The sequence below is a fragment of the Diabrotica undecimpunctata genome, chromosome 1, assembly GCF_040954645.1.
Source record: "Diabrotica undecimpunctata isolate CICGRU chromosome 1, icDiaUnde3, whole genome shotgun sequence".
NCBI lineage: Eukaryota > Metazoa > Arthropoda > Insecta > Coleoptera > Chrysomelidae > Diabrotica > Diabrotica undecimpunctata.
In genome coordinates this window covers 19,610,354-19,637,561 of record NC_092803.1, presented here as the reverse complement: position 1 = coordinate 19,637,561, position 27,208 = coordinate 19,610,354, and the positions used below count along the sequence as shown (strand labels likewise).

At 31.5% G+C, this 27,208-nt stretch overlaps 2 protein-coding genes across 4 annotated transcripts in view; one reads left to right on the top strand and one right to left on the bottom strand.

Annotated features, from left to right (window-relative positions):
• LOC140445932 (probable protein phosphatase 2C T23F11.1) overlaps window positions 1-12,294 on the bottom strand; it is a 35,030-nt gene extending 22,736 nt beyond the window's left edge. Inside the window, exons 1-2 of one of the 2 annotated variants that reach the window (XM_072538389.1) lie at window positions 12,105-12,294; window positions 10,545-10,759 (exon numbers count right to left, since the gene is read on the bottom strand). In XM_072538389.1, the coding sequence (XP_072394490.1) occupies window positions 10,545-10,755 (211 nt within the window). In that variant the 5' untranslated portion in view covers window positions 10,756-10,759; window positions 12,105-12,294. Of the gene's footprint in view, window positions 1-10,544; window positions 10,760-10,988; window positions 11,076-12,104 lie in introns of those variants that run through there. The other variant, XM_072538380.1, reaches the window with a different exon arrangement.
• A 460-nt stretch (window positions 12,295-12,754) lies between these two features.
• Window positions 12,755-20,226, top strand: lin-52 (DREAM core complex component lin-52). 2 transcript variants are annotated; one of them, XM_072538401.1, is made up of 4 exons: window positions 12,755-12,902; window positions 13,097-13,198; window positions 13,248-13,355; window positions 19,950-20,226. In XM_072538401.1, exons 1-4 carry the CDS (start codon window positions 12,869-12,871, stop codon window positions 20,093-20,095), a joined length of 390 nt encoding a protein of 129 aa, XP_072394502.1. In that variant the 5' UTR covers window positions 12,755-12,868; the 3' UTR covers window positions 20,096-20,226. The 2 variants fall into 2 exon arrangements, with proteins under 2 accessions (XP_072394502.1, XP_072394511.1); XM_072538410.1 differs by having other exon boundaries at window positions 12,792-12,902; window positions 13,100-13,198.
• Window positions 20,227-27,208: the final 6,982 nt, after the last annotated feature.

Here is a 27,208-nt window from a genome sequence, read left to right as displayed (position 1 = left end):
ATGCTTTAAACGGCTATATCTCGCCAAATATTCATTGTACAACAAATATAAATAAAGGAAAATTTTAGTCATTAAAAAAGCTACAATTTAGTACATTTTTATTCCTTTCATATATTCAGTATTTTCGGGGATATTTAAAAAAAGAAGGGTAAAAAATATGAAATTGTAAATCGTTTCTCGATTTAAGCTGTACTTTTTCTAAAACTAATCATTTTAAATGGGTCAAACTTCTTGGACGTATTAACAATACATGTACAAAGAGAATTGCAGAAGGGCGAAGATTGATTTTAATTATGGCGGTAGTTAGGGGGTTGTTTTCATCGATTTTTTCGTAAAAAAATGAGGTATTGACTTTATTTTCATCATAACTCACTCAATTTTTGAGCTAGAGTCTTTTTTTATGATAGGTCTATTTATGCTCTTTAAAAAAGGTTCTATGAGTTTTCTTCCAAAAATGCATCATTTTCCCGATATTTGACTTTGAATTTTTCAAATTTGGCATTTGAAGAAAACCGCTGAACATTGATAGGCCGTATTTCGGTTCCTATTATATCGCAAAAACATTTTAAAAAATGAATTGTATTTGTCTTTTTAAAAGCTACAAATTTGTTCTCTACAATTTTTTTGATAACATGCACCATTTTCCAGTTATTCGCGAAAAATCGATTAAAAACGTCGATTTTTTCGTCTAAAAGTTGTTACTTTCAATCGCGAATAACTTGAAAAATATCAGTTTTACAAAAAAAATGTATAGAACATTTTTTGTTTAGAATCACTTTTTTAATCGAAACCTGTGGTTAAAACGTAAAAAAAAATTTTCACCCCCGAGATGGGGTGGCAACCACCCCCAAGGCTTCGGCGCACTTTGGTTCGATATAGATTTTGATCCTTAGGCTATTACCTACCTTCTGTTAAAATTTCAAGTCAATCCACGCAGGACGAAAAAATTGCGAGGTGAAATGCTTCATTTCCTGGACTATCACTTAAACTTCACAACGTTAAACTGCCGTAGCAAACTACAAAGTTAGACTACTTTCGTAGTCACTAGAATCATTTAAATCAATCCTTAATTCTTCAGTAATTACATCTATGCGAAGTTCACTTTCCAAATACTTATCTTCAACCTTAACAACATGTTCACACACTTTCTTCCAGTTATCTACAGTTACTCTAGCAAATTCCTGTTCCACCAACACTTTTACGTCTTCTAACTTAAAATAAACATTTTGTTTTGCAACTTCATTTTTTATTTGCATATCAATGCAAATCATATCAATGTGTATCAATGATACACGACAACGTTCAGTCTCATGAAAACGGTGAATAGTATTTCTAATGAACTGTTTGTCATACTCCCTCAAGTCTATCACGGTTGCTTTCCTTTTAGCAAGTGTTCTAGCTGGAAATTTTAGTGTATTATTTGACTCTGCGTTTTTTAACATACTCGCCTGTTAAATGATCCTTTCTACAGTAGATAAAGATACTCCAGTAGCTTCACTCACACGTTCTTTAATACTGGTTCAATTATCTTCAGGAAATAGTATTTGCATATAATTAAATACATTGTAAACTATTCCTTTGGATTCTGGTGTTAAAATGATCTATTTACTCGTACTACACTTAACCATCTCCATTCTACAAAATAGTTCTAATATGCGTGGTAGCACCTTTCTTGTTGAGACTCGACAACATAATGAGACTAAATTACGAGCTCGTTTGAAATCCAGTGACTAGAAATTCTCGGAAATAATTCTTATCAGTTCTTTGTATGTTCTTAACGATTCGTTAAGGAGTCATTAATAATGACTTTTTAATTACGGTTCTAAAGTCACCGATACTAAATTAGAAATTAACTTTTACCAAACTTTATAGAATAGAGTATCAATTTTTAAATAATGGTATTATAACAAACAAAAAGTTTGGTATCTATAAAACAATCTGTGTACAATCAAACTCCATTTATTATTTAAGTGAGTAAGAATTTTGTAATTAGTGCGATTTCAAATAATTTAATTTGTTTAATATTGCAACGCCACTGCATGGGTCTGATCATAGATATTCTATTGTCTGCTCGATTAACTATTTCGTGGAAGGGATCGCCACTCGATTTGAAATAAACTGTAATTGAGAGGCCGAGAAGATCATCCAACTTGATACCACTAGATTTTTTGAACTTAACAGACCAACTTAAATTATTTAAAATATCGCATACGTCTTGAACTTCAGGGAATTGCTGTATTACACCATAGATCGTATCATTGTCAACACCCACACGGAAAGCATTTTGAGCATTTTTTGTAATGAATATATTGTTATTTCGTTCAATTGTTCAGTTTTATGTATTGTAAAATAACATTTAAGTCAAATTATATTTTATATTTTTTATTCATTACTATAGAACGTAACTATGATTTTTAAAGAGTGGAAGAAATAAGCTTTTTTGTGATATATCACTCGACCTACATTGCTATTTAAAACATACAGTATGGCGGCAATATAGGAAATGGTGACGTCAAACAAACCTGAAGGATCATCTAAATTATGTAGAACACAATGTCATTTCGTATCCAACGCAACAATTTCATAATTATAAGTTTGTTTATTTCAAAGATAGCACCTGGTTGGCATACTTTTTCGCGACCCTGTATAAAAATATAACTATTATTTTTTCGAGATTTTCGTAAATTAACCATCTCTACTTGTGTCAATTTGTTATAATTTTATTTATATCAAATAATCAATATCTTATCAATATACTTCTTTTAAATTTAAAAATATTTCCTAGACATACTAAACAAAAATAGAACTGCTGTACATTATCGTCCAGGGAAATTTTTTTCGACATTTTTTTAAATAACTGTCTCTACCGCTTGTGGTCAAAGCTAATAATGTTTTTATCTAAAATTATCAATGATAACAACTCGGTTTTGGAAATTTTGACTTATATATTTTATAAAAACAAATTCAACTAACATTCAGTGAATTATATTAGTAGTTAATCTCATTTTATAATATATTTTATCTAAAAGATACTTTCATAGTAACATATTTCGTTTATTCTGTTAATTTGAATAATAATTTTTGTAATTTACAAATATTGCTGGTATATTTTCAATACATAAAGAGATGCAGAAACAGCGCAACGGGACTTAGAGGATCAAGATTCCAATGGTGTTATCTCTGTTAGTGCCTGCTTGGTATTAAATCAATCTTCATTCTAGCAATATGGCCTAACCATCTTATTTCTGTGTTCTAGAAATGTTATTGTTAGTTTTCCATATATAACATACATTACATTTCCATAACTTCTTTATTTGCCCTCCTTCGCCAGATATCTGCCTTCTTTGTTTAACATTAGTCTCAGACAAGTCAAAATGATTAAAAATATTAAAATTGTACTGTTTTCCTAGCTAAATGTATACCTTAAAAGAACATTTTTAAGGACCACATGGATCTCCACATACCAATGAGACCATTGAAAGTAGTCCTGTCATCATTGAAAAGGATCTTTGATCAGGAGCGAAATGAATTTCTGGATGTTAGTAAAACCACCAAATACATTATTGACCGTTTTATTAACACCAACTCGGTTTTTAATGACTGAAGCGTTAGAACTTCTCGCTTAGTTTTTACCCACTACTCCTACTCTGATCTGTTATGTGCTTTTATAAATGTATTACGAGGTAAAACTCCACGCTTCAAGTCTTATTACTTCATTACAAATATGATTAAACAAATAATTGTTACAGCTATGGCAAACAAATAAATGTTGGCTACACATGCAATATTTGAAAAAATTAGCGTTATTTACACGAGGCAATAAAATCCATAGGGCCTGCGTAGCGCAAGCGGTAGGATTCTTGCCTCGCATGCCGGTGGTCCGGAGTTCGAATCCTACCGCCGGCAAGAACAACTAGACATTTTTAAAAATGTCTATAGGCCCCAGGTCGACTCAGCCTGAATAAAATGAGTACCTTGGGTAAAACCAGGGGTAATAATAGGCGGTTGAAGCGTAGCACTGGCCATGTTACCTTCCTTGTATACCGTAGGCCCTAGATATAGCAGACTACCCTGCTATACTCCCAAAGCCGCGAGCGGTATAAAACGGGAGACTATTATTATAATAAAATCCATTGTTTGATTAGATGATATTAAACATCACTAAAGAAGAAGTAAAACATATCGTCCTATAACAGAAAGATGGTACATCCGTAGGATCTGATGAGGTACATGCCAAAACTCTAAAATTCCCGGTACACGAAGATGGTTTATAATAAGGCCTTTTGACAGATTTGTTCAACAGAACTGAGAAAATACCTTCAAATTAGCTGAAATCAACTTTCGTCCCCGTACCCAAAAAGCTAATGCATCTAAATATGACGACTACCGCATGATAAACTTAATGTCTCACACATTAAAAACGTTCTTGAGAGTCATATATATATATATATATATATATATATATATATATATATATATATATATATATATATATATATATATATAGCCGTATATACAAGAAAGGCCAGCAGCAAGTGGACGACACCCCATTCAGCATCAGAAACAGAGTGGGAACTAATGAGGCTCACTCAATATACTTTCATAGAGAACCTGCTTTATAGACTATCGCAAAGCTTTTGATTACGTTCATCACCAGAAACTAGCAGAAGTACTCGCAGCTAGACCAATAGGTATAGATGAGGGTGACCTAACGAAGCTTGTGAAATGTACCTTTACAGGAGAATACTATGTATTCCATAACCAAAAAAAATAGCATATTATACCGAAAAAAAAATCTTGGAGAGGCTAGGACCCACACAGGGTTGTAAAGCCAAAATGATGATGATACCGAAGTTCTTAACAGAATGTTTAAGACAAGGTACTAATGAAAACAATCAAACTAACGTACATTGGGCATGTAATGAGGAGAAACAGATACGAAATACTTTGGTGGACCATTGAAGGAAAAAATTAGGGAAAAAGTCTATAGGAAAAAGACAAAATTTTTGGCTAAGAACCTGCAACGTGGGCTCGGAAAAACATCGAACGAGATCTTCAGAGCCGCTGTTTGGCGTGCAGTAAGTTGTTTGTATTTTTTCGCATATGAACACATTGTTGTCTGTAGTGATATATAGTCCTTAGTATAGATTTCGCTTCCTCTTAAAATGTTTTTCCGACACGAGACTCAAGAAAATTGTAAATAGCGGGTGACTTGCCTCAGATTAACAGTATAATTATTAGAGTTATGATACTACATTATAATTTTGTTCTTTATTTAATTTAATATAATAAGCATTTGAACTGCTGTATTAACATCTGTATGAACCTTTTTGGGAATATAAAAGTCTAATAATTTGACAAGCTTAGCTTTGTTTATGTTACCAAATACCTGATTAAAATCAACAAAGAGCATATTTAATGACAAATTGTACTATTACTAGCGGTTAAGGTCTGTAATAATCTGACTTACATATGTAACCTTCTGCTTGTTGTAATTTTTTTTAGGACCACAATATTTTGTATACTGTATCTTACTAGATATTTCAATATATCAAGCTTGTTTATTTGATAGTTTACAAGAGTTTTATAACACAGGTGGAATAAGTGCTAAATTTAAAATCCTATATATGAATAGCCGCACAATGAGAAACAAACTTAATGAGATTGAAATTTTATGTAATTTTTTATGAGTCATGGATACATCCAGAAGAAAAAAATTTATTTAACACCAATGATTATCAGTCATTTTATGTAAGCAGAGAAAAGCGAGGTGGTGGTGTTGGTATTTTAGTAAAAAAATATCTGCATAGTTAGTGAAATTACTCGATATGATGATACATGTTCAAAGTTATTTGTTTATAGTGAAAAAGTCAATATAATTGTTGGTGCAATTTGTAGACTATGGGATTTTAGCGTAAATGAATTTTATTCTATTCTAGAAAACAAACTTGACATGTTGAATGAGCTAAACAAGAAATGTTCGATTATGGGGATATTAATGTGGACTATCTATTAAGTACCAACCAAGAAATTACCTTAAAGTGCTTCTAAATGTTAACGTTTTTTTCTCTGTAAATCAAAGTATACCTACTAGAGTCACAAGTAATACAAAAACACTTATAAACTATACATTCACCAATACTAAATGTACAGTTGTAGATGCATGTATTAGTGATCACTGAATTCAAATCTTGTGCAGTCAAAAGCAGTCCAATCAATCTGAACGATATTGTACGTTTAATGGGCCAAATAAAGACATATTTAAGTGTGAGTTACGAAAATTACTGGACAAAATCTGGGACGACCCCAACATTTTATGTGATGAAATAATTAGAACCATCCAAAGAAACCTTGTACAAGTTAAACTAAAAAATCATTTTTGAAAAAATAGTGCCTCCTGGTTTCATGTTGATATACTAAAATTATTACAAGAAAAAAACTATTACTACAGTTTAAGTACGGGAATTGTACTTACAGATGGTGAAGAGTAGCAACAATTAATGATAGTACTTGGATCAAGGACTTTACAAAAAGTCGAATGTATTAAATATCTGGGACTGTACGTTGACCATAGAGTTACTTGGGAGTATCACATACAATATTTATGCAAAAAAATCTCACCTGCAATAAGGGTTCTTGAAAGAGCAGCAAATTATGTAGAAATAAAATATAGGAAAAAAATATATTACAGTTTAATACATAGCCATGTCATCTATTTAACTCTAATTTGAGGAAAAGTCACATATAACCATGTTCATGCTCTTTGTTTGCTTCAAAATACAGCTATAAAAAAATCTTTAGACTACTAAGGCTATATCCAACAAAATAACTATACCCAATAAGAATATGGATATTCAATCAATGTATATATAATAAGTATGTACGTTCCTACACAGTGTCAAGTAGAGAAATTTCACTCTAATATGGAAACAACTGCCACTCATCAAGTTCACAACTATAACGTAAGAAATTGATTCCACCTTAGAGCTACATCAATGACCACAGTTGTAGGAAAACAAAGCATTGTGGTAGAAGGAATAAAGTACTACAACCATCCCCGACATAGTGAAGGCAATGAGCATCAATGTCTTCAAACGAAAACTAAAAATCTAATTTATGACAACCATTTTATAACCCCCTCACGCTGACATTTCTACATTTGTTTTTTGTTTCTTTATTGGATAAATAAGTTTAGGTTTTCTTTCTGTTAAATAAATATCAATAATGATAATATATGTACACATATACAAATTTTTTGCATAGTTGAACCTTATCTTATTCAAAATTTTTAATGTGTCAAAGTAATTATATTAGTGTTTGTATTATATATCTTTTTGTAGTTTTATAAGTGACATTTACACTTTCATGGAATAAATAAAATAAATAAATATTATTCTTGCATTTTGTAGTATCACTTTTCTTATGAATTGTTCTTCTTCTTTCCCTTGTTCCTGAATTGTTTCCAACAGCCCAACTTTTATGCGGTGTACAAAGAAAAGGAATGTAATGACCATCAGATAATCTTTAGTCTTATCAGTCACATACTTACAATATTACTAAAAATGATACATTTATGAATTGTCAGGAAGCTTGAACAATACATCCTAATTTGGTTTTAGAAATGCTCTGTACAAACGAGAGGTAATATTCGTATTTAATGTACTAACTCGGAGATCTATGGTAATCACTCAACCAGTTTGTTTTATCAACTACAATAAAGCCTTTGATAAGGTCTACCATAATCATCTCTTACAACTGCTTAGAGATAATGATATAGATAAAAAAGATAGAATAATAACTCATGTGTATTTTAATCAGACTGTCAATGTCAGAGTTGAAGAATTTTCTGACACATAGACACAAAGAGGAGTAAAGCAAAGTTGTTTAATTTCACCAGTATTTTTTAACTTATACTCGGAAGAAATGTATCCCTAGGGAAGCCACAGCTAACATTTATATCATACATAATGGCATCGACAGGTCTTCCAAACAATAAAATAATTTTGATATCTCACATGCAGTGTGTTTTATTTAATTTTAAAAATAGTCTTCATTAAAGACCCTATAGTTGCATGACTTTTACTTACTTAGGAAAATACTTTGAATTACTGAGGAATACAAAGATACATCACAGCCACAGGTCAGTTTTTAGAAATTTTTAGTGGGGAAATCTCAGACTTTGGATTATTATTTATAATAGTGCCCTATGATATCTCGTAAAGCTCTATATGTTTATTAATAAGGAAGATACTGTGTAGTAGCCTTTTAGTAGTCGCCTTGTTTGTTTTTTCTATTTTAAAATATTCGTTATATAGTCCCCTTTCATTTGCTATGTCACATCTTAGGATTCGATCAGTTGTTTATTTTGTATTCAGCCAGAGGCCTTCTTTAAGTCAATAAATCAAAATTTGTCTTATAGTAAATCTATTTGTATTCATAGTGGCCTATAATATCTCGTAAAGCGCTATGTTTATTAATAATGAAGATACTGTGTAGTAGCATTTTAGTAGTCGCCTTGTTTATTTTTTATCTTAAAATATTCGTTATATACTCCCCTTTCATTTGCTATGTCGCATCTTAGGATTCGATCAGTTGTTTATTTTGTATTCAGCCAGAGACCTTCTTTAACTCAATAAATCAAAATTTGTCTTATAGTAAATCTATTTGTATTCATAGTGCCCTATGATATTTCACATGTAGCTAGACATTCATTAATAATGAAGATACTGTGCAGTGCCCTTTTGGTAGTAGCTTGTTTGTATTTTCTATCTTAATATATTCGTTATATACTCCCCTTTCATTTGCTATGTCGCATGTTAGGATTCGATCAGTTGTTTTTTTGTACTCAGCCCGAGACCTTCTTTAACTCAATAAATCAAAATTTGTCTTATAGTAAATTTATTTGTATTCATAGTGCCCTATGATATCTTGTATGTCGCTATATGTTCATTAATAATAAAGATACTGTGTAGTGCGCTTTTGGTAGTCACCTTGTTTGTTTTTTTTTTGCATCATATATTTCTTATTTCCTCCCCTTTCATTTGATATGTCGCATGTTAGGATTCTCTAGTAACAAAAAGCTAACTACAGACCAATGCTTATTGGTATGTAGATAGCTATGTTACTCCTGTCACCTGATTTATGAATAGGAACAATAAAACTAGATTTCCACAAACTTGGACAAATACCTGAATCAAGTGAATGAGAAAACAGAAAATATAAGGGATGGGTTAAAGTACATCTACATTTTTTTAAAAGTATGGGTGGAATTCCATCTGGCCCAGAGCCCTTATAAATGTCTAAATTGGCTAATTTTTCAAATATGATTTCAATAGATACATTACAAGAATTTAGACTCACTGTTTTCTCATACTCTAAGTTAAATCATCATCATCATCATCATCTAGCATCAGGTGTTTCACACAAGGTGTTACGAACAGCTTATTATGCCATTTTTCACTCTCATCTGACATATGCAATCTTGGTCTGGGGGCATTCAGTGGGAATGCCAACAGTCTTTACAATGTAAGGCTATAAGACTTCTTGCAGGCCTTGGGTTTAGGGACAATTGCAGATTGGCCTATGAGACTCTGGGAATTCTTACTGTATCCTCCTTGTATATATATGAGAACCTTATGTTTGTTAAGAGAAGCGGGGAGCACTTTGTGACCCATGAAGAGGTGCACGAACATAACACAAGACACAGATGTGATCTTGTTCCAGCATACTGGAGGCTAAAGAAGTGTCAAACTGGATCAAGGTATTGTGCAATTAAATTTTATAACAAATTGCCTGATAACATAAAGGATCTTCCCAAAACTCAGTTTAAAAATAAAATTAACGAAACTTTAATATAAAATGTATTTTATAGTAGTGAGGATTATCTTAAATTTCAATTTTAAACTATTTTAACTCAATCTGATATGTTTTTATGTAATTAGAATGAAGGATTGTTTAATAAAACTATTGTTCTGCTTTTATTTTGACGTATGTTAGGCTACTGGCAAAATTACATCAATAAATGAATTTATAAGCACCTTGTATTTAGAAATCAAATTTTTATGCAAATTCTTGTAAAAGCATTGCCTAATCTATGTGTGTACATAGTTTTGAAGATATTATGTTTTAAGATAAGCTAGTTATCCATGTTGAAAATCTTATCTCTGCCTGTCAAGATGTTTTAAAAGATGAACTTAAAAATAAATCAATTTTGATATATGGTATATGAAATCTGTACATAATTCAAAACAGAATCTAAAAAACAATAACATACAGGATGTTTCAAGAAAATAACAATGACAGAAGATTATTTGAACTGTATTTGCATTTTATGATTTAAAACTCTAACTTCCAATATTGGCATATATGAAACATGAAAATCATGTTTCATATATGAATTAAATAATGTGAATTTAAAATGTAAATTTAAAAAAAGCTGTACACAATTTTAAATGAATTTATTCCCAATACTGTAATTAAGTGAAGAATATCCACAATTTCTATTCAATTTGTTTAATTCAAGTGTTGAGTGATCATATACATACCAGCATAGTCTGCTATCTCTGCTCCACCATGCCCATCATAGACAGCAAAAAATGCAGCATTTGGATCATCCGGAAGAGACAAAATGTGAGTATGGGAATCCTCCATGTTTATCCTCCATCCTTGCATACAACTTGATCCAACACGAAAAGAACTATCCTGGCAGCAAGATGTATCTTTTGCTGTCACAGGTTCTGACAACGTTTGACCCATTTTACTGTAAAAACAAATAATATTCAAGTTACTTCAGCTAAATTGTATACAAAATAAAAAAGCCTCTTTATGTCAGCCATACAGTAAAAAAGCCACATTGCTTCAGCCATGCAGAAAAAGCCACTTTGTTTTAGCTCTTAAAAATGCACTTTGTTGTCCCCAAAAGACTTCTTGACACATCTCAAATTTCACACAATAGCTAATTGTTTTAAAGATATTGAGTATACACATACAATGAGTACATAAAAAAATAAAGACTCTCCATCACTTTTTCATGAACTGCACTACAGCATATGTTCATTATGTTATCCTGAACTATTAAGACAAACACTTGCATCACAGCTATAAAATTTAAACAAAACACAGATGGTTAATATTTAATTAAAAGATATTAAATTATATAAAAAAGAAGGTTATCTTAGGATGTCATTAAAATAAATAAAATTGTAGAAGGGATATCAAGTATCAACATTGATATTTAGATTTTTTTTTTTTAATTTGAAGAGATGTTAGATATTTAGATTTGTTAGAATATCTTGTTGAGTAGTAGATTTTTCTAAGAGCCATAAAGGGTCTCATCATGGATACCAAGTGTTTCAAGAATTGTTCTTTTTCTAATTTTGACAATTTCTAGTATTATTTCTACTTGCTGCATTCTCACTAAATGTCCTAGTTAGTTAAGTTACATATTTCTTTGTGATTCAGATAAGTGAGGTGTTTCTTTTTATTTTGTTTACTTCGCTTGTGTCTCTCGGTGACTTTTCAGGTTTAAATAAATTTGTTTCCTTCCCAAGAATACATTATTTAATTTACAGTACATATTATATTATTGTTGTCATTTGTTATCACATTGCCTATATAATCATAGGTTGCAGCTATTTCCACTTTCCTCCCTTATACTAAACACAAATATTAAAATATTTAAGATCTTAAGACCTGCAATGTCCCATAATAAGAACTCAGTGACAATAGTTTAAAAAATGCTTAAGAGAAATGATGTAGAGATAGAGAATAACCAACTGATCCCACTACACAAAAGAAGCAACTAAAGACATAGACCACAAAAGGGTGTAACAAATAGTAGTATGGAAAACACTACTTAAACAAAACCAAAAAGCTAGAGCATCTAAAATATAACAAAGGATGGAAATTTCATGACCAAAACACCTTTATTATTTGCAAATTATATTTAGTATTTCTAAACTGTAAACGCTATATATAATATCGAAAAGAACAGTTTTTAAACGGTTTTATGTTCTAAATTAATATATGCAATTTTACACAGTACTCAGGTGACATATTTCCTGGCAATAAATGTTATCTAAACTGATTGTTTTACAAACACTTACATGTACGTATATTTATTTTCTTCTTAATTGAAAAGTGGATTACACCATTTTATTATATTTCGATGACTAATAAGAGTTTCTTAAAATTGACAAAGAAGTTTAGATTGTAACACTAGTAACACCTTCCAAATATTTATTTAGTATTTAACATAATAAGTTTGTAGGTTAAAAGTTTGTGACTATTTTGACAGACAAGATAGGTAACAGAAACATAGGAAAGTTACCACGCCTCCTTTGCTAAAGGAAAATGCCAACCAGTCAGTAAATGTCGTAAATTTTAAATTTTAATTGTTTTCAACAATTACTCTTGAGATTGGGGTTATTTCTGGTTTTGTTATATAGGAGCGCTTTTTAATACATATACGCATAAATAGAAAATCACTCACATTACAGATTAATTTATAATAGCAGCTAATGCTAATACAGTCTGAACAGTGTTAAGAACCAACAACATTTGGCAAAGGATATATCCAACACATAGGAAAAGTTTATCCAAACAATTTTTATAAATAATTACAATGGCATACTGTCTATAAAAAATATACCTAAACGACCTTTGGATCGCACAGCAACTACCCAAATGTTTGTTAACAATGTTTATAAAAAATATTCTTACTTTTAAAATTAAAACATAGTCGAAACAAAAGCAAATTGCACTTCTAAGATATATTTCTATACAGATGATGCCACATTTTTTATTCTGTTTTTTGAATTTAAAAATGTAGGGACTTTCAAATCTAACGCTAAAGTGGTAGTATTGCAAGATGGCGTCCGAGAAACCCGGGAGCTTTCAACAAGGTAAAATTTTTTGGCTTAAAAATCAAAATAATCAAAATTAACACACAAACTTACTCCTTAATTACAGCCACTACCGATCCTACATTTATCCTAAACAAAACTTGCATGAATACGACTAACAGTCTTATGTTTTACTGCCGTAGCTGTAAATAGTGTTCTCCCGATCTGTCAAAAACATTGATTTTTGTTTTCAGCAGTTTCGGACTCAGACCAGGAAGAGCTTCGAGAATTCGGTTCTAGCCTGATTAGCATGGAAAATTTAGACCGGACTTCTCCAGAACTGTGGCCAGAAAAGAGTAAGTAAATGATTTATGCATGAACTTCAAAAAAATAATCATGAACTAGTTCCAGGTGTGACCGAATTCATCAACAGCTTCCAGACAACACCCAACAGCACCACCAAGCTGCCCTACTCAAAAGAACTCACCCACGAAGATCAGAATTATGTACATCGTGAGTATTTACCCGTTTTTTATCAAAATATTGCATGGGAAAAGTATGTGTAGCTCAAATATCAACTAGAACGTTTTTTAAGCCATGAAAGCCCCCTTATAAACATTTTATTTATTTATCAGTACCTTTGCTCGTGTAATGGTAATTGGTATATAGTAGCATATTCCACATCAATATTCTCATCATTCATGTTTCTTTTACATCAGAAAGGTTATCAGTTGAATAAATGGTTTCTATTTTGGATATTAATTGACATATTTTGACAGAAATCTTAAATTTTACACTTTTATTAAATTTTGTTTGTAACATGCTCTTCCAAGTGTTAGAATGTGGAATTTTTCAATGATGGAACCTAATCCCCCTTTATATCATTTTGCAGAAACCTTTTTGATAACATGTTATCTGTATGTTATAATTATTTTTTAGAAGGCATATTAGTATCTTTTTTTGAAGCCTTTAAAGCTGCTCATTTTAGAATCATATTTTACTTACTTATAATGTACCCATATTGATTTTATGATAAAGATATTTGAAAACTTCGTTCATGTAAAAAGTCAAGGAGATATTTTCTTTTTAAATGTGTCTGCTTTGTCTTATTGCATGTGTAAGGTTTATTCAAGTTTTCTTGTGAGATATTGTCCTAGAACTTTTTAGGTCTTTTGTTTATATTGTTTTCATTTCAGAGTTATTCTATGATTATTCTGTAATACAAATACACAGAAAAGAGCTCAAACATAATAAAATTATTCAAAAAGTGAAGTTATTTCATTCTAATACTTTTATTTTATTTTTATTAATATCTATAGTGACATTTAATAGCTTATGGGAATATTTGTAATGCCTCAATATTATTATTTTTTAATTTAATTTAATTGTCTAATTATTTTATTATTACTTACATTTCACTTTTTGTATTCTCTATCACTTTCTTTCTGTTTTATCTCATAAAATAATTGTCCTAATAAAAATAAACTTTAGTAAATCCCACCTTTAGTGGAAATGAATACCCAAAGTACGGAATTCTAATGTCAAAATGAATACTGATTTCAAAAATGTATAATACTTTTACTAGTTCGAAAATTTACAGAATTTAAATTATGCTAGAAAGAATTTTAATATGTACCTTGCAACAATTTAATGAATTTTTTTCATTTGATTTAATCTTTTTTAGATGGTAGAAGAGATTTTGTTTTAAATAGAAGTAAAAAATATTTATTACAGTCTAAATTTAGTGTATACATTTAAGATAATATCTATTATGTTACATATCATGGAACAAACTGAAGGTGACAACAAATACTCAATAAGCAAATTGCAGAGTAATTAGAACCTAAAACTTATTTTAATATAAAATGTGTTCAAAATGTTTCCCATTTACTTCTAGTAATAAAATCTATTTCTTGTCTCATCTGTAACTTTTTGCAACATCCTTTGATCAATGGTATAGCATTCTGAGATAATTCTTTGATAAAATATCTAGATCATTTCGCACCCTGGCGGCATCGTGGTGCATAACTCTGTCTTGCTGAAATATGACGTTTCGAGGAAACTATTGCAGATGATTTGTAATTATATCATTGACTGCCAGCGTTATCTCGGTCTCAAACATATAAATTACTGTCAATAAATATTGGGCCTACAATATACAGTAAAACCTCCGTTAACCGAAATAATTGGGGGGGGGGGGGGGGGGGAGGCTGTTTCGGATAACAAGAATTTCGGTTAAAAATAACATTGTTTTTTATAATATTCTTGATCAAAGTATTGGTATTAAAAAATACTATGAGGTGATTTCGTAATGTTTTCTGATAAGTAAATACAGAATAAAGTAATAAAATTAAGGAAAATGAACAAGTTTAACATGCTTTTTTAAAGAAATCTGCTATTTTTTTTTGCGTTTTCGTTTGACAACGATGTTTCTCTCTCCCTCCATCGTTAATTTGCAGAACGTCATGAGTTTGCCTCATTCGATTGATCGACGAAACGTAAAGCAATCTGAAAAGGACAAAACTTTATGTAATGACAACAAAAATTAAGAATCTAGTCGTGTCCCTAACTAATTAGGCCTACTGTATAAAATTCTTTCCTCTAAAGCATTGAAAATCTCGTCGACGGTCTTGTGCTGCCTGTTGCCTCTTGGGTCGTCATCTTCGTCATCTGATATGCTCAGGTTGTCTTGATAAAGAACCATATCAATGATGTCCTGGTCGTATCTCTTCTTAGTTAATTTCGTCATGTCCCGGCAAATTTTTAATGAAAGGTTTAATTTCTTCTGTCGTTTTCTTACCATTTTCTTCTTCAGGATCGTCAATCAAAATCTTATCAAAAAGTTTGTTCCAGCATTTTTCCAAAGTTGAAGATTTGATCTTGGCCCACGACTCAGCTCACCAATAAAAATGTTTTATTGTTAAAGATTTGAGAATTTCGGGAACACTTTTGGATTAATTCGTCTCCTGTAATAACAGATGTCTTAAGAATGCTTCTCTATAATTTCTCTTGAATGTCTCTATGACTCCCTGGTCTAACGGCTGGATTAAGCTTGTGATATTCGGTGGCAAAAATCTGACAATTGTCACCATTTTGTAGATTTTGAGGGTGAGGGCGCATTGTCAACAAGCAACAATGCTTTGATGAGAAGGTTTTTTGATTTTAAAAAGGATTTTACAGTTGAGTCGAATTCATTTTCAAACCATTCTAAAAATAAAGTGGTCGACATTAATGAACTTTTTTGGCTTCTATACCTTAAAATGCCTTTTCTGAAATATCTTTTAGAGCTCTTGGTTTTTGTGATTTCCCAACACACATAGACATCCACTGGTGAGTGAAATTAACGGAATTGTTTACGTTTTGCGACAAACATTTACTTTTTATTGACGAAATTATTGAAACTGTCAGCCGTTTCCGTTAAACGATGTTTCGGTTAAAAAGGTTTCGGTTAAGGGAGGTTTTACTGTAGTTACCTAATATGCTTGCCCAAACAATTAGTTTTTGTGGAAATTGCGTGTGACCTTCTCAAAAATAATCTGGGATTTTCATCAGACCAGTATCTAACATATTGACAATGAACATAAGCATTCATAAAAAATGTCGTTTAGTCACTATAACAAATGCGTTGAAGGTAATTGGGATTCTGTGCAATGTTATTTGTCATGGTTTTGCAATATTCCATCTGTCTATCTGGTTCATCCTCTGTTAATTCTTGAACCATTTTTATTTTGTAACTGTGAAATTGATTTCTCTTCAGAATTTTTAAAATGGTTTTCTGATCTACTTCACAAATGTGAGCAACAGTTTTAGTAGAAATAGACGACGAATTAACGACAAACTCACTTTTCACTCAGAAATCTGTTTACCTTCAGATAATGTTTTCTTCCTGTCCGATTCTTATTTTGAACACTACCAGGCTCAGAAAAATTTTCTTACAATTGACTTAAAATAGTGCCTGTCTATTGGACGGTCAGGATAGCGTTCATTAAAAATTCTTACCGACTCACGCTAATTCCGGCGAACTTCTCCATGAATTGTGATCATTTCGCATTTTTATTGTAAACTGTGAAGTTGTACCATTTTTAAAATTCACAATAAACAAATTTCTTTTAAAATAGCAACAAAACTAAAGTTATTATTACTATTTATTTATAATAGCTGTCAGAAAAGAATTTAGTTGATATGCAACGAAAGATCATTGGGTAAGTTTTTGACCAGATCTAGAGGTATGTAGGTACATTGGAACTCATTCTCGCATAATTTAGATTCTTTTTTGAGCCAAAGTATTATACATTTTTGAAATCAGTATTGCAAAAGCTTTTAAATGAGGTGTCACATGATGTACTTTCCTGTTTAAAAAAATCAAAGTTATGACAGTCACCTGAAGAGGGATCAGGTAAAGTTCGAAACATTGATGCTATGATTATTTTAAAAATCGACTTGTCCGAGCGTTTTGCTTACATGCTAAATATAAATAAGTTAATAGAGGGAGGGGGTAATACTTATTCCAGCGCATGGTATAATTACTTATGAGATTATACTGGTGGCCATTCTTAGTTTTGTTTTCAACCTTAGTTTCATGTTTCTTCCTATGAGAGGTCTTTTTCACTTTGTTGGACCAGTCCATTTGCGTTGAATATCCTCACTTGGTGATCTAGTGCATTTTGTAGATATCTTCCTGGTAGGTTGGGGTTCAGACTTTTTGCTGCTATTGCTGTGTCATTAGCATAAAGACACAATGGTTTTTGATGTCGGTGTGTCCACAGTATGAGTCATCTACAGGAAGGGTGACAGTACTGTTCCCTGTTGTATCCAGATCTCCATTGTTGCACATAGGTCTTAAACCCTAAACTTTCTGTTGACCAAGTATGATGAGAGAAGGCATGCCATGGCCTTACTCTATCCCAATAGACTCATTTTGTGAATGAGGTCTTCTTGTTTTCGAATGCTTTACTGACATCCATAAATGCAGTTGCAAAATATGTATTTTAATTGAATCTTTCTTGAAAGTGATTTATTCTATCAAGCATAGTACTTGCAATTCACATGAGTGTTCTGATCTGAATCCAAATTGTGCTTTTGGTATAATTCCTATTGTTTCAGTGTCTTTCTTCTTCCTAGCTAATATTAACCACTCAGCAGTTTTGCTTGAGGATAATAGTTTTGAGGCAAGGTGCCATTTTTTTACCAGGTTTTAACAACATGATTGATTGAGCTTCCATCCCTTTGGGAACATTCTCAGTTTGACAGTTGTTTTTCATTGACAGAATTCACAGAATTGTGCCAATGTTTTTTCTTACTATGCTTTTGGAAGTTTTTTCTTCTATTTTTAGTAATATTAACTAGGTATATCTAAATATATAGGCAGTCTGTTGCCTCTGGGAAAATGTGTCCGTTCTTCTGGTCCTATTGCTATGTCATATTATATGCTATATATAGTCATTCTACTAGATGAAATATTTGTTTGTAACAAAATACATTGAACATTTATTTTAATGTTTTGTCCTATTTTATTCCCATATTTATCAAGTTTTTTTTCAGCTTCTATTATTACAATGGATTGTCAAGATTAATTTATTAGATCACATATCAACAATTTTAAAATAAAAGTGATCTATTCTGATCAGTTTTTTGCATCTTGTAATTATTTTCCGTAAGATTACAAACAAGTTGTGAGAAATATTGCTCTTCTCATTGATTATCTTTTTTATTTCAAATATTTCAGGCCTTTTCTTAATTCATTTCTCTCTCTCTCCAATAGCGCTACAGCCCAAATCGGGCCTTACTATCTAGGGCTCTTTTCGGCAATCTTTCTGTCTTCATTCTTACTACATGACCAGCCCACCGAAGTCTCTGAAGTTTAACGAATTCTGAGATCGGTGTCTCTTTGACCAGTTGGTAGAGTTCATGGTTATACCTGGATCTCCATATTCCGTTTTCGTTAATAGGTCCAAATATCTTTCTTAGGGCTTTTCTTTCGAAGACTTCCAGTTTTATTTTTGTCTCTTCTGTCATCACCCATGTCTCGCATGCATAACATACTATTGGTCTGATAATAGTTTTGTAGACCCCGATTTTCGATCTCCAGTATGTGTTTTTGAAGCGAAACACATGATCGAGTGAAAAATAAGCTTTGTTTCCCTTTACTATTCTTCTTTGGATTTCTGGTTCTTCTGTTCCATCCGTGTTTAATGCAACTCCTAAATATGTGAAACTTTCTACCGTTTCAATATCGTCCTCTAATTCAACTCTGCGTCTGTTTCCCCTAGCTCTTGCCTGTGTTAACTTTTTTGTTTTTTGAATATTTAATTCTAGTCCGGTCTCTTTTGCCTTTGTTTTTAATTGTGAATATATTTCTGCCGCCTCTTCTGTTCTGCGAGACATGATGCTGATATCATCAGCATAGGCGGCAATCTGTATTGATGTATTTGTTAGTAGATTACCTCTTCCTATATTCAGCTCACATATTCCATATTCCAAGGTCAGGTTGAATAGTGTCGGTACCAGCCCGTCTCCTTGCGTTAATCCTTGGGCTATCGCAAAGTTTTCAGTGAGCTCATTTTGGACTCTGGCAGTTGCTATTGACGAATCCATTGTTGTTTTTACCAGTCGGTTGTATTTTGGGGTATATTAAAGCTCTGCAATATTTGATATAACTTGTTCCTATTAATTGAGTCGTAGGCTTGTTTGAAATCTATGAATATGTTGTGGACGTCAATGTCGTATTCCCACGATTTGTTTAAAATTTGTTTCACTGTGAATAGTTGGTCAGTTGTAGATCTTCCTTGTCGGAAACCGGTTTGATATTCCCCGACAATATTTTCAGTTAGTTGTTGGATTCGTTTGTTTAGTATGTAAGTAAACATTTTGTACGCCGTGTCGTACTCCTTTCCCACTTCCCCTAACTATATCTTTCATTCTGGCCGACGGCCACGGTTTGAGTTTATTCAGTCGCCTTCTTGAGGATTGTTTTGAAGTATAATTACCGTAACCAAATCGCCCATTTGAACTGTTCTTCTATATGCGTCTATGTTCTTTGCTATGATGTTCATAAATATATTCTCTGTATGGAGTATTATTAGTATATTAAAACAGTATTTTTTACAGAACTAGCTACTCTCTCAACATCAGGCTTAATTGGAAAAGTGAAAGAGCTACATGATATTGCCTACCAGCTAGGCATAGAAGAATCGAAAGAAGTCACACGTGGGAAATATCTGAACCTGTTTAATAGAGATAAGAAACATAAATAAGTTTATTTATAAGAATTTATTGTTAAGGGCTGTGGTGTATATTTTTTACATTGAGAAGTGATATTTATGTTTTATTAGATCTTAAGATGAAATATTTTTGTACATTTTGAAAATATATATAATAAAAATGTAAAAAAAGTTGTTTTTTTAATAGTTGTATTAATTATCTTCTGAGGATAATTCCATTTCATGGATATCAAAATGTGTAGATAAGCGGCACAGGACTCCTATATTGGAGACTAAAATTACTGTAGTGTTATTGGAATAACATAATGATAATTCCAAAACAAATAGATCATAGACTGTAAAATGTACTAACACTTCAATTTTTATATTGGATATAGGGTATTGTTGGTTCTCTGATCTAAGTCCCAACTGTCTAATCAATTTTTTGCTATGTTGGATAAATTTGAACCAACTGATAGTGACTGGAAAATACTATACAACCAAGCTTACACGCTCTTAGCAATTATTTAAACAAAAATTATTCACACGCAGTTCATTGATTAATATGTACAAATGGAAAGTTTTTAATAAAAACGAATGAATATACACTTCCATTATTTATGATTATTCTTCTTTTTTTCAATTAAAGAAGTCTGCAACACAAGTTTATTTAAGCTATTAACCCTTTCGATACTGTTGCCGTACAAGTACGATTTTCATTTGCAGCTTTAATGAGCGGTCGCCGTACTATTACGCAAATTAATCTTCATCGTTCAGGTTGTCCCGTACTTTTTTATGAATACTGCTTTCTGAAGTTTATTTTGTAATATGGAAAAGAAAAGCAATGCATTGTAAATAACTAAATGAAAAACGATTCAGCCACTTCTCTAGGAATAATATAAACTGAGCGACCGGTCTCGATCGGGAAGTGCAAAATTTTCCCGTCACAGTATACGGACCGCCCGCAATCGATATTCCGCATATAGCGAAAGGGTTAATAGGACTTTTCATCAAACAATAGTGCCAGCCATTTTTTTTCGAACATACCTTTTGTAAATAAATATGTTATGTTAGTAATATAATTAATATAAAAAATACCAAAGAAAGTCTAGTTATTGAAAAAAAAATCGGTTGCCTGTAAAGTCGGTTTTACGGGCGAAGATTTTACGTGACAACGTCTTTTTCTCGGTAGAATATTTATTGATATGAATATTATTAAATTGCACAATAGGAACAAGGAATTGAATGAAAATAAGAATTGCACAAATTTTAACTATAGAAATATATTTTGTTTACTAAAACATTGTACATGTAAACTTAAACTTAACTAATTTCTATTTGAGTGATTTTGTTGAGGATAGGACGATGATAGGGCCAAGAACGCTCGAGAAAGACAGAGACACAAGCACGCACCGATTCAACGCGCCTAATTCTCTAGTGCTGCGCGCGCAGCGGACCGATCATGTTTGAGTGGGAGAGAGACGCAAGGCATTCGCCGGTCCGGCGGGCCTCTCTCTCGTTCGGTGACTCATCGTAACAGACGTGAGCGGGCGTTACACTTTTTCATGAGTGACTCCGAGCCACAACCTAATTTAAGACGTTGTCACGTCAAAATAAAGTGCCACAATTAGCAAATCAATTTTTTAAATCCATTATTATTATGACATCTCTAGGAAAATGAAGAAGGAAGTGGTGTTGTTATGAAATATGTAAGGGTGGTACATGCTAAATCATTTAAAAACAATACATATATTATTTTATAAATTTTCTAAAGCCTTTATTTCTTTATAAGCAATGTTATTTTTTTATTAAATAAAAAATATTTATTTAATAAATATTTCTTTATAAATTTATAAACGTATGACCTATAATCAACGACGTATACGTTATTGCCTATAATATATATTATATGTCATTGTCAAATCTGTCTGCACGCCACGAAAAACATGGCAGCTGATGAAAAGTTCTACAGTGACAGGAATTTTTGTGTTGTATGTTTCATGTTTCCGACAATGAATCTGTCAAAATATTTTTAGCTTAGCCAATGAACTATAACAGGAACTATATTATATGAATAGTAACAATGATTATATTCCATTCGCTTAGCTCGGGCATATTTTGACAGATTCATTGTCGGAAACCTACAACTAGAGACCGACCGATTAATCGGCTTCGGCATCGGCTTCGGCCACCTTCGGCCAATATTTAAACCTTCGGCCTAAATTCGGCTTCGGCCGAAACAAAGCCGAAGGTTTCGCCGAAGGTGGAATAATAAAATGCTCTGTCAGTATACTATACTACTATACTATAGAAATGAAACAATCTCTGAACAATATGCTTCGGCGAGTCTTTGATAATTTAAATAATATTTACACCCTATTTTATACCCTTAACTAAAACGTTTTACAAACTTTTAGGTCAGGTATTAGGTAGGATATAAATTTTAACAATAGGCCAAGATGTCTCAAAGATCATCATTTGAATATTTCTCACGTAGTAAAATTCTGATAATAATAATTTTATTGTATTTGTTAAAACTCACGATTACTGGTGTTTTGACTAGATACCTAAATGGCAAAACAAAGACTATTGACTATAAATTATTCGACTTTAATGTTTTATGTATTATTTAATGTTATTTATTTTTATTATCGCTTCTATTACCAAATAATGTATAAGTGTTTGACTTTTTATCTCATACTTTCATATTTTTGTTTACCACTTATCAGGTAATAAAAAAATAAAGCACATTATTTAAATTTTTAACATATAATAGGTATATTTTTAGTCACCTTCGGCTTCGGCTTCGGCTTCGGCCGAAGGTAACCTACAGGCCGAACTTCGGCATCGGCTTCGGCTTCGGCCAAAAAAATCACATTCGGTCGGTCTCTACCTACAACACAACAATTCCTACTTCTCAGTATTAATAGCTCAAGTATCCTACTATTGTAGACTTATTTCTTTAAAAAAAGAAGTATTATTGTAAATAGTGGAAGTGTATACTAAACCCATCAAATTTTGGGTAGTATATATTTAAAAAATATATTTTAGTTGTTATAATTTAACATAACTATTTATTATATGGTACAGATAAATAAATATTGATTGTCAGTAATTCTCAAAGTTCTATTTTATTTACTATTTAGTTTGTTTACTATTAATATTGGCTATGAGTACGTGTGCTTGGTTGTATAGTAATTTCCAGCCACTTTTAGTCTGTCAAAAAGTAACTAACTTCGCAAAAAAATAATTACTAAATCACTAGAAAGTTCGGACTGGGAATAGCGAACCGAGTATAACAGAGATCTTTTCTGTATTTCTGAAATCATATTTTCCAGTTATTTTTTTATATTTTTCATGTCTTGCATTGATGTTTTCCTTGCAAAAGATTTACTCATAGTGTTTGGTGAAATCTTAGTATCCATGCTTATACATAATTTGTTATTTATTCTGTGTCATAATTGTGATCTATAGCTGCCTTTTAATTATTTGTGTCAATATTTCTTTTCTCAAATAAATTACCAACTTTTTCATTTAATTTCACTCTTAAAGGCTTAGTATTTAATAAGTTAATTTATAGTTTCTAATGTATTTGTTGATCATAAAACCGTTAACAGATGAGAAAATAAGTTGGAAAATTTTCATAAGTCAAAACCAATTACCGCGATAGACATTATGGAACGATAGTAAAATTCCCATCTAGTTGAACTCTATTGATGGCGTTCCACAGCCTTAGAGTGGTCTCTGAATGTAGCTTAATGCTTCTGTTTTTCCTCTCCATTCTTGTAAGACTTTCTCAGTAATATAATACATGCAGTGCGGTCTACTCATCTTCTAGTCAGAACTGACAAAAATCATCTCCTGTAAATCCATATGAATCCCTTCTTATACTCTTTAGCTTAGCCTATATCTGTCCTCGTGCATGTTCCGTCCTTCAAGTGACTTATTTTGCATTTTGTAAATACTGCCGTCTTCTGTATATTTGCCGTTCTGAAGAATGTTTCTGAGGCGTATGGTGAAAAACAGATATCGTAACTGAGCGTAGTAGCAAATAATCAAACTCAATTATTGACCAAGAAAAACAGGCTACATGGAAACATTTTTTCAATTAAATGCAAACTCAGTTTGAAATTATTTAAAAACTATTTCCTTTGTCATGTCGCCAACTTTAATTTTTCAATGAAATTCAAATACAATTTCAATGAAATAAACATTTTTTCAATGAAATGGAAACTCAGTTTGAAATGATTTAAAAACTATTTCCTCTGTCATGTCGCCAACTTTAATTGTGGCAGGATTATGTACACAATTTGCAGTCTAGACAAATATCCCACCAAATAAGAAAATCCAGGCCCAAAAAAAACTATTTTCCAAAAAAAAAAATGCCAGCGAATCTTAATAAAAAAAAAACAAAATTCTCGAATCATAAAGAACGTGTATCTATTTTATTGATATGTCCGTTGACAAAATAATTAAAGATATTATTTTTATAAATAAAAATTCTGTTGTATTGTTTAACTGAGGTGACTTCCAATTTAATATCACCAAATTTGGTGAAAGGTATGCAACTTACAGTACTTCGACGCAGTGTTATCCAGGTATCTATAAAATTTAAACTAATTAAAGTATGATTTGTATACACGGCATATATCGTAGCCTGATCATGGATTAAATAATAATAATAAAGTAAGAACTAAAAAAGAATAGCAAATGGGAGAAAAATAACTTAAAATAATCTGCTATGCAGATGATGCAATATTACTCTGTCAAAGTGAAGATAATTTACAAGGTATGCTCAAATTTCGCCGCATTTAAAGCGTTTTTAATATATATTACCGCAACTATACCTAATAATGAAAAAAGTAAAGAAAAAAAAGGAAATCAACCATCACAGCGCAAAAAGTGGAGAACTATTTCGTAAAACTTCACCAAAATTCTAATATAGAATAAGTATGAACACGTGTTTAGACGAGAAACAAATCTTAATATAATAATAGCAAAAACAGAGTGGATACCACTACAATAGGTAAAATATCAACAGACAATCCCATGACACGTTAGGGGATAGGGAGAACATGTGGAAGAAAACAAGATGGGTGGCTATTCAGAAATAGCGGATCCATACAAAAGGAAGATTTTCGTAGTGTAAACAGCAATATCATTCTCACTATATGTAAGATGATTCGCAGATAAGAGTAAAAAGCATGTCAAGTTGAAAAGAAAACGAATAAATTGTATTGATTAATATGCATTTTTTTCACACTCAACTTTGTAATTGGGTAAATTTCAACATGATTGACGTATAGTGGTTATACATATTCATGTTTAATTTATAATTTTGTTCAAAATTATGTTTATTGCCAGGCATCGTCCTCATAAACCTTGAATTTGGCATGGTAGATGTTTAACAAAATAAAATAGATATAATACAGTAGACTCCCTCTATAACGAGAACTGAAATGGCAGACTAATTACCTCGTTATAAGCGGATCTCGTTATATCCAACAACAATAATACTGTGCATACATATGAATATGTAGTTTTCTAAAACATTAACTTTCTATAGTGAAGCCATTCGGAGCAATATAAGATGCTAATAAATATTGTTTGAATGGCGTTTTTAAAACAAAGTTGTTTACTTTTATTGTCAATGAAATGCATTAAAACAAAAAAGAGTTGTTTACTTTAACTGTCAATGATATACGTTAAAACAAAAAATCTGTATTCTGTAAATATGTATAAAGCGTATAAAGTTATTTTGTCATTTTTGACTGCTTTAAATTGTCCAGTATTCTATCTATCATATTTTCTAAAGATGTGAAACAGTTTTATGCTTCTTCATTTGCGTTTTGTCATTGGATAAAGTTTCTGACAACCTTTAAAACACTTTCCACATCTTGTCTATTAGGACCCATATTATTAGGTGTGAATGGTCAACCCAATACAATGACACTTGTGAATCATAAATTTTACATTTCCGACTAAGAATCATAAATTGTAAGAAGTTTATTGCGGGCGGCCCGCAGTTAAAAAGGGTATTTATTTATAGCTACGGCCGGGCCAAAACGTAAAAAACACGTTTTTCAATCTTTTTTTCTCTCGTTATAAGCAAATTTACCTCGCTATAGAGGGTTACAGTTCAATAGAAATTTCACGGGACATCTAATGTACCTCGTTATAAGCGAAACCCCGTAATAACCGTGTTCGTTATAGAGGGAGTATACTGTACTACGAAATATTGCACATAAAATGTGCATGTATAGTCAAAAATTCTACTGTTAAACATATTTTACAGAATAGAAAAAATATCTCTAAACCAAAGGAAGACAGAAAACAGTAAGAACACTAATAATAAAGGATTTATAAACTCACCATGAACATCTGATAGAAAAAACTATAAAATAAAATCGAAGAATAAATCAGTAAGAGTTTTTAAGAAAATATAATAATTTTAATAAAGAACATGCTTCATTTGTTTATTTAGACGAACCGTGGATTTTTGCTAAAGGTGGAATAAAACGGATTTGGCAGGACAAGAGTATAAAATCCATAAAACATACCGATACTGAGAGAGAGAGATATATTGTATTGCATGCGGGTGGAAAACATGGTTCTATTGATGGAGCGGATCTTGTGTTTTCATCAAAATAAAGAGAAGAATAAATCAGTAAGAGTTTTTAAGAAAATATAATAATTTTAATAAAGAACATGCTTCATTTGTTTATTTAGACGAACCGTGGATTTTTGCTAAAGGTGGAATAAAACGGATTTGGCAGGACAAGAGTATAAAATCCATAAAACATACCGATACTGAGAGAGAGAGATATATTGTATTGCATGCGGGTGGAAAACATGGTTCTATTGATGGAGCGGATCTTGTGTTTTCATCAAAATAAAGAGAAGAATAAATCAGTAAGAGTTTTTAAGAAAATATAATAATTTTAATAAAGAACATGCTTCATTTGTTTATTTAGACGAACCGTGGATTTTTGCTAAAGGTGGAATAAAACGGATTTGGCAGGACAAGAGTATAAAATCCATAAAACATACCGATACTGAGAGAAAGAGATATATTGTATTGCATGCGGGTGGAAAACATGGTTCTATTGATGGAGCGGATCTTGTGTTTTCATCAAAATAAAGAGAAGAATAAATCAGTAAGAGTTT

Coding starts and splice junctions, on each gene's coding strand:
- lin-52 (XM_072538401.1), top strand. CDS start 12,869: ATGGCGTCCGAGAAACCCGGGAGCTTTCAACAAG. Junction 12,903..13,096: donor ACCCGGGAGCTTTCAACAAG/GTAAAATTTTTT, acceptor TTTTGTTTTCAG/CAGTTTCGGACTCAGACCAG. Junction 13,356..19,949: donor AGATCAGAATTATGTACATC/GTGAGTATTTAC, acceptor TATTTTTTACAG/AACTAGCTACTCTCTCAACA.